Source organism: Dermacentor variabilis, chromosome 6 (genome assembly GCF_050947875.1).
Source record: "Dermacentor variabilis isolate Ectoservices chromosome 6, ASM5094787v1, whole genome shotgun sequence".
Taxonomy (NCBI): domain Eukaryota; kingdom Metazoa; phylum Arthropoda; class Arachnida; order Ixodida; family Ixodidae; genus Dermacentor; species Dermacentor variabilis.
The window spans coordinates 143,508,421-143,516,202 of NC_134573.1; the positions used below are offsets into that span (position 1 = coordinate 143,508,421).

At 50.6% G+C, this 7,782-nt stretch overlaps 1 protein-coding gene across 1 annotated transcript; it reads right to left on the reverse strand.

Moving 5' to 3' along the window:
• Positions 1-226: 226 nt before the first annotated feature.
• LOC142586312 (ubiquitin carboxyl-terminal hydrolase 2-like) lies at positions 227-1,486 on the reverse strand. Its single transcript, XM_075697557.1, has one exon. It carries the CDS (start codon positions 1,484-1,486, stop codon positions 227-229), a length of 1,260 nt encoding a protein of 419 aa, XP_075553672.1.
• Between the last annotated feature and the right edge of the window lie 6,296 nt (positions 1,487-7,782).

Here is a 7,782-nt window from a genome sequence, read left to right on the forward strand (position 1 = left end):
GTGGGGTCGCACAATGTTGAGGGAAAGGGAAGGCCGAAGCTACGCCTCCCGAAATGGCGCTGGCCTTGTCAGAGTAAGACGTAGATCCCTTGTTGTCGTGAACGCAGAGCGCAGAATTTCATGGCTGCTTGTCGGTTTCAGGTCAAACCAGTGCCAAATGTTTGCCAAAGGACACCACAAGGAATAGTTGATGGGACAACGGAGCAGCGCGCTGCACGTTTCAACATCACGTCTTTTTGTAGAACAACAGGTAGGCGTTCTCCATTAGGAAAGGCTTGGCAAGTTCCTCGTCGATGTCTGATATTGGGGTTACCGCTTCGTCGTCGAACCGGTACCACTTGCCGTACGCCTGATCCTCGGCGTAGGCGATGTAGTGACCGTCCTGCGTCGAGCGCGTACCGATGTGGGCCACTATGCCGTACAGCTTGTACTGGGGCCAGGTGCCCGAGCCATTGGGCAGGCACATGTTGGCGCTGGGAATCTTGATAGGGTCGCGAATCTTGCGGGTTTGGCCCGTCGCGCTGTCGAATTGGAAGCGCAGCAGCTGGAGCACAATTGCGGAGGGCGCCTGCGAGATCATGGTGCGATGGAGCCAGCTCGTGTGGGCGGCCAGGTTGCAGATGGGCCCCGTCTGCAGCTCGTTCTCGTTGTCGGCGTCGCGGTTGTCCGTGCGCTTGGCCTCGGTGTAGGACACGAGCAGGTCGTAGAGACGCACCACGGTCCTTGCACCGCTGCTGTCTCTCCGGTCGCGTGGCTCGATGGCGATGGGCAGCACGTTGTACTCCTGCGTGCGTATGCTAGTCTTGAGGCAGGAGGTGCACTGGGTTATGTCCGACGTCTGGCCAGTGAAGAGGTGCACGATGGGCGAGTCGTTGCCGCGCTCGTAGGCCTGCCAGCCCTTGTAGGCCACCTCGAGGATGCGGTCGACGCAGTGCTTGTTGAGCGTCGAGATGGACACCTGGAAGTTCTCGGAGTTGTGCTCGGCCGATCCGCTGCCGTTGGCCTGGCCGGCCCTGTTGCGCGGTCGCCGGCTGTTGAGTATCTTGTGCAGCACGTTGAGGAGCTTCATCGCGAACTCGGCCGCGTCCTGCTGGTCCTGCGTGTAGGACGAGCTGGACACCAGCTGCGGCATGAAGATCCGGCAGAGCCGAAAGAAGTTGTCCTGCGTCGAGGGCTGCAGGTTCCTGGCGACGCACTCCACGTGTAACTTGAGGTAGCTCCAGAGGAAGTCCTCCTCGTTTGCGGCCATGATGATGTTACTGTTCTGCACCCAGTCCTGCAGAAGGCCCGCCATCTCGGGCGTGCGGAAGAGGCACTGCAGCGACGAGATGGCGAAGCAGAGGTTCTGGCCGCGGTTGACGAGGCCTGGCGGAAGGTTGTCCATTGGGCTGCCGGCTGAGGCGAACGTGAGCTTTCGGTGTAGCTGGGAGATCACGTCCCATCGGCCCAGCTTAGGGATTCGAGGGGCTCCGGGCGCCTGCCGCATGACCGCTAGCCCCGGCCGCCACCGGCGGGCTCAAGCCCAGACGCGGGCCCATCCCTTCAGCGCCCCAGGCTCACCTGCGACGCCCTGCGCGACGGCCTCGCCACACCCCCCGCCAACTTACGGGCGATCACTTCTTCTTCTTCATTTGGCATTATCACTCGTCCACTGCCGCATAACTCCAAGCACAAGTGTGTGGTTGGTGCCTCTTGACGATGGCACTTGTCCACTGCAGCGCATTGGCCAAGAAGCGGGCGGTACGAGGAGGGTACTGACTTCTAAAGAAATCTAGAACTACAACGACGACGGCACGAAAGTTTGTTGACTGACCTCTAGGAAAGCGAAAAGCTGCCTCTGCGAGAGGAATGCTGAGAATGAATGCTGCGCTGAAAGATGTTCTCCGAACAAGAATGTTTACAGTGAAGGTGCATATGGGAAGGGTTCCGCGCATGTTTGTTCTCCGTGAACAAAAACTGTCATCGTCAATGGCTCATACCCGCGCCAGCATCTATGCTCCCATAGACAAGCAAAAAATGCAATGGCCCATAGCCTCGTAAGGCAGAGGCTACGCACTCGGCAAAGTGACGTGAACAGTGCTTAAATTCTTTCCCATCACGCATACAACGTACACAACAGCATGTCGAAAACTGTCATCATCAATGGCTCGTAGCCCCGTGAACAGTGGCTCGTACCCCCGTGAGCAATGGCTCATACCGCGGTAAGCAACCAAAAAAAATGCAATGACTCATAGTCCCGTAAAGTTCATGAGTACTCACTTTTCGTGAGTTAGCCGTCGTCGTTGTCAGTGATTTCAATCTTGATGTGTCGGTATCGAAAAGGGAGCGGTTTACGCGTTCTGTGTTACAGACATATCCGTTGCTATGCCCCACCGATCCGGCCCAACCGATCACCGAGAAGCGTATGTGCATGGATTTGAAATTATCAAAGAATGGTATTACAGTTGTGAGTGAAATAATGACCACCCATCAAGACAACGAATGAGTTCCTATCTTTGTCCAAAATTATGTGTCACCTCCGTGTCGTGCGCTAAACAGCTTCGCTGGCCAACCAGCTTTGCAGAGTGGAATCCATGGCTCATGATTTTATTCACTGTATCAAAAGAGTTTATCTTTGAGTGAAAAAAAAATTATGGGGTTTTACGTGCCAAAACCACTTCCTCATTATGAGGCACACCGTAGTGGAAGACTCCGTAAATTTTGACCACCTGGGGTGCACCTAAATCTAAGTACGCGGGTGTTCTTGCCCCCATCGAAATGCGGCCGCCGTGGCCGAGATTCGATCCCGCGACCTCGTGCTCAACAGCCTAACACCATAGCCACTGAGAAACCACGGCGGGTTATCTCTGAGTGAGCTTCTTGCTATTGCACTATGAGTTTGCTAAGTAACCAGTGACCTTCGAATTCTGCAGACCACATTTTCACTTTTCACATTTTCATTGAGTTGAGAGTTATCAGGGTGAATGAGAATATCAGGTGAATGATCCCAGGATTAGACAGCACTTCGAGGATTACACTACAAGCTCACCACTGTTCTTGAGCGAGCTGTAAGATTGATTTTTCAAAGCTGAACTTCGTCTGGTAAATGTACCCGTTAAGAAGGTTCTAATGCAACAAGTGCTTTACTACTCAAGGAAAAGATATTTTTCACACGTTATTGCTAATTTATAGGGTAAAAGTGAATGTAGCATCGAAATAAAACGATGTAACGACTTCTCAGTAAAACAAGAAAGAAGTGTCAGGCCATCGCACAGTTACTGAGGAGCCTCTATGAAAAAAAAAAAATTAAATTGTTAATGTCTGTTTGTTTCATGTTAATCATAATCTGCAGCATACTTCCCAGACTATAAAATTTTGAGTTGAACATTTCTGAGAGGGCCCTTTACCAGGTTTTTTTTCCCCTTAATTATTCATTTCCGACTTCCTTCTATTTCTTCTTTTTGCGATGCCGTTTACTGTAATACTCATTACATTATGAAGTATAATTTTGTTTCGTAATGTCATCCACACTCTTTGTATGTACCCTATAGTGGGTTCGTGCCATTTTTAAAGGACATCATCATTATAATCATCTCGAGACAAGTTAACAGTGCTCAGGCGATAACAGATGAAGAAAAAAGAAAGAAAAGGAGTAGAAAGGGAGCGGCGGTATGCACCTCATTTGGAGGGGAATCCAAACCCAAACAAATAAGATGGTCAACGGGGCGCATCGCGCGATGAGAACAGAACTATATGCTACGGCTGTATGGTACGAGTGAGCCAAAGAAAGCGGGTATTTTGTCGGCAGGACGTAGAGCAAGCTCTACAAAATAAAGAAAAGGTCTCAGTCGACCGCAATGCACCTGACGACAAGGTGCACGGATGAGCCCACGCGTCATCTCGGTCGTCACCGACGAGTTTCTTGGTTCGCGGGCGAGCGGGAGGCTCACTTGCCAACTCAGCGAGCAGCTCATCACGTCGTCCGTGTGTCGGAGCAGAGCCCCGGGCCACTATGCGGCGCCAGGCACACACACGCACACATCCGAGAGGATCCAGCAGGAAATGAAGGGCGAAAGGGGACGGGGCTATATAATATACAGATCCAGGCGACAGCGTTCCACAGTCGTCACCGCAACAGGAACGAAGCAGACGACGGCACCGACAACCGGTGAGCAGACGACAACCGCGGGGGTACGGCAGCCAGGGCCTCCGCGATTCAAACACACACACACACACATACAGAGTGGGCCGCCGCGCACACAAGTACAAAGAAAGATTCCTTTCCGCGGCCGCACCCAATCACGTCAGCGCATCAAAGCAATTTCTCGGCGGCCGTTTCATCGCGTAAGCGACCCCCTTGCCCCTCGCGGCCAGCGCCCGGGCTTAAAGTGCTCCTGGGTGTCATGAAACTTTAATGGCTCGACGCGGACCCTCGCTGCTGCTGCTGCTGCCCTTCGGTCGTCGCCGCCGTGGCCGTCGCTTCCGTCTTTGCGGCTTTTTCGGACTCGAGGCCTTTTGTGAGGGCGCTCGACCCTTCATAGGAGCGCGGGACTCGGTGTTACAATAAGGATGTCTTACACTCTCTTTCTCTCTCGACCCTTGTGTCGCGAGAAGCCGGAACCCCCCGCCGCCTTCTCCGCTGCTCGCCAACGCCGCGGGAGCGGAACGAATCGAAAAGAGTTCTCGTCGCCTGGAGAGGTCATGCCTCAACTTTCTTATCGTAGGGCGGAGGCCCGCCGCGTGGAGCTGCAGTGCTCTCTCCCGCACAGGAGCCTCCTCGCTAACGCGAGCGAGCTGTTGACGCTATTCGAATGGGCTTCGGAATGGTATTCGTCTGAGCTACCTGGTTCCGTACTTGTTTAACAGCTGGACTGACTACACGGCACAAAAGGTGGGACAGGACTAGAGAGCACCGCCTCAGTAGCTCGCACTACAAAACAAAATACATCTTTTCCGGGCAGGTGATTCCCGATGTTGTGGCCGATGCTAGGCGCGGATGTTGTGTATCTGTATGTTATGCTACTTGCACGAGGCACCGCAGTATATATATATATATATATATATATATATACAAACAAACAAACAAACAAACAACTGTGCTATATACATGACTGAATGCGCCAAACTAAAGCTTGCTTGATAGTTCAACTACACCCTTGTCTCGCATCCCTTTTGTTCCCTGTCTTCAGTCCAGTTGTCAAGCCCGCCTTATCAAACGCACTGTCCGAATATTGAACAAACAAAAAATTTACCTGATGCATTTATCTGATTATGAGGCACGCCGTAATGAGGGAGCTCCGTATTCATTTGACCACACATGCACGGAGTTCTTTAAGTACTATTGCGTTTATTCTTCGCATTGTAAGCAAGTTGCGCTAGCAAACAGATTTAATGCACCCTTTCTTGAAGCAGGCGAATTGCGCAGCCAAAGATTCTCTCAGATGCTGGCTCCCTTGTGCCATTGGAGCTACCACGCGGCCGGGTCGAATATTAAACTGTAAAATAACATTACTGCTCCCGTGCAATTTCTCGCTAGGAAAATTGAGCAACTACAAAGGAGCCCCATGCAGAAAAACGTCCGTGTGCTTAAGTTACCCTGCGCTTTAAAGAGGCCAAGGTTGTAGTAAATGATTCAGTGTGTGTGTGTGTGTGTGTGTGTGTGTGTGTGTGTGTGTGTGTGTGTGTGTGTGTGTGTGTGTGTGTGTGTGTGTGTGTGTGTGTGTGTGTGTGTGTGTGTGTGTGTGTGTGTGTGTGTGTGTGTGTGTGTGTGTGTGTGTGTGTGTGTGTGTGTGTGTGTGTGTGTGTGTGTGTGTGTGTGTGTGTGTGTGTGTGTGTGTGTGTGTGTGTGTGTGTGTTTGGGGGTTGGAGGGTGGGGCGAAATGCAAAAACGCCCATGTACCGTGCATTGGGGGCACATTAAAGCTCCCCTAGTGGTCAAAATTAATCTAGAGTACCCTCCCCCCCACCCCCACCCCCCTACGGCGTGCCTCAATCAAAAATCGTGGTTTTGGCACGTAAGACCCCCCAGAATTCAATTCAAAGCACTATGTTATTGCTTCAAAATGCGAGGCGGAAGCGATTCGGTTCACGTCTGGTTTTACGAGCAACAGCAAGCTCAGTTGATGCCGTTTCCTCAAAACAACGCCGAAAAGTCGGCCACGTTTAACCGGGATATATTGTGGAGCGCATGCTGAGTTGTGCAAGAGCAGAAAGTAATAACGCGAATAATCGATTTCTAAGAAAAAGAAAAGAAGAAAGAGACTGCCTTCCGGCTCGATAAGAGAAAGCGAGAAACTAATTTACGATCATTTATCATTCATAACAAATTTCTCAGCCAGCATCGTGCGCGTACTCTGTATTATAGAGAAAAAAAAAAGATTTCCACTTACAATCGGTTGCCCATCTGCAACGTGCACCGAAATATAACTTCGCCGTCGTGACGCGGCCAACGAAATCAACGCGAGAATTGTCGTCCCCCCCACTCGCAGTTGTCAAAATGCGCAGGCGGCGACGCATTTCTCGCCGCTCGATGCCGGCGAAGCTATTGCTTCTCTCGCAGCGAAATTTTGCCCGCGCACCTCGCCGCCGTTCCGAAGCTCGGCCCTGTAATACGGCGAGAACCTTTTTCGTTCAGCGAGATCTGGTCATCCCAGTTCGGGTGAAGCGTGACATTACCGAGCACTGGTCGGTGGTAACACGTGGAGGAGTTAGAGGGAGAAAGAGAGGGCGCAGACAACAGGGCATTTCGGCAAGGATCGAAAGAAAAAAAAAAACAGAAAAGGTGATCACGCGTTAGGTCACGCGTATGGCTCGCAGAAAACAGACAAAAAAAAAAGGGGGAGGGGGGAGAGAAAAAAGAAAAACGCTGCATTCAGTGTCCAAGGTAACGACTCCTACATATCCACAGTTCTGTGCAGTTCGACTGACGGTAGGTACGTGCTTAAAACAGAAGAATCGGAGTCACTCGCCCACTCCAAACCTTGGTCGCATAAGTGCTTTCGAGCCCTCTTATTTCTCTCCAAGTGATTAACTACCTGCTGCGAAATTACCAAAAGTGGAGTTTTGGAAGAGTACTACGTCGCTCTGCACTGCTTTATTGTTTCTCTTTGGTGTCTCTTTAAAAGTAGACACCTAACCAGTAATGAAGCCAACATATCTGGTATTGTTAGAACATTTCGCATACATCGGAAAGGAGTGACTGATACAATCAATTTGACATACATTTAAATATTTAAAAAAATGAGTCTCTATGCCTTTATGCCAAGGACCTCAGCGATGATTGAGAAAGGAATACTAAATGTGTGTTTCCTTTAATTAACAGCGCATCATACCTTACATCAAAACGCCAATACGAAGTAGGATATTGTTATTTGATCGCTCATCATGAAAAAAAAATAAAAGCAAAAGGAGGGGAGGAAGCTTACTGCTGACGGTACTGTAAGTGTCTAACTCAAGTAAAACTCTTGCTTGGTCTAGTTGGTTCATGCTTGAACGTGTAAATAGCAGGTCGCAAAGATAAAGACAAAATAACAACACGAAACGACAGGACCGGCGTGCCGGTCCTGTCGTTTTGTGATCTTCTGTTTTGATCTTTGTGCCCTGCTCTTTACACATTCAAGTGTCTAAAGTAGGCTGCTGACACCTAAACGGTGTTCAGCAGTGGGCGTACAGTATATAGTAGGGGAGTCAAGGGAGAGCAATGAAGGATAGCAGGCAGGATAGAGTAAGAGAAGGTAACTAGCAGCACAGCGAGTCATAGATAAAACTCTCGCGAGCTTCAGCCCGGTGTCCAATGAGCCCGTG

Excerpts from the sequence above, each read along its gene's own strand:
- LOC142586312 (XM_075697557.1), bottom strand. The coding sequence starts at position 1,486 with ATGCGGCAGGCGCCCGGAGCCCCTCGAATCCCTAAGCTGGGCCGATGG.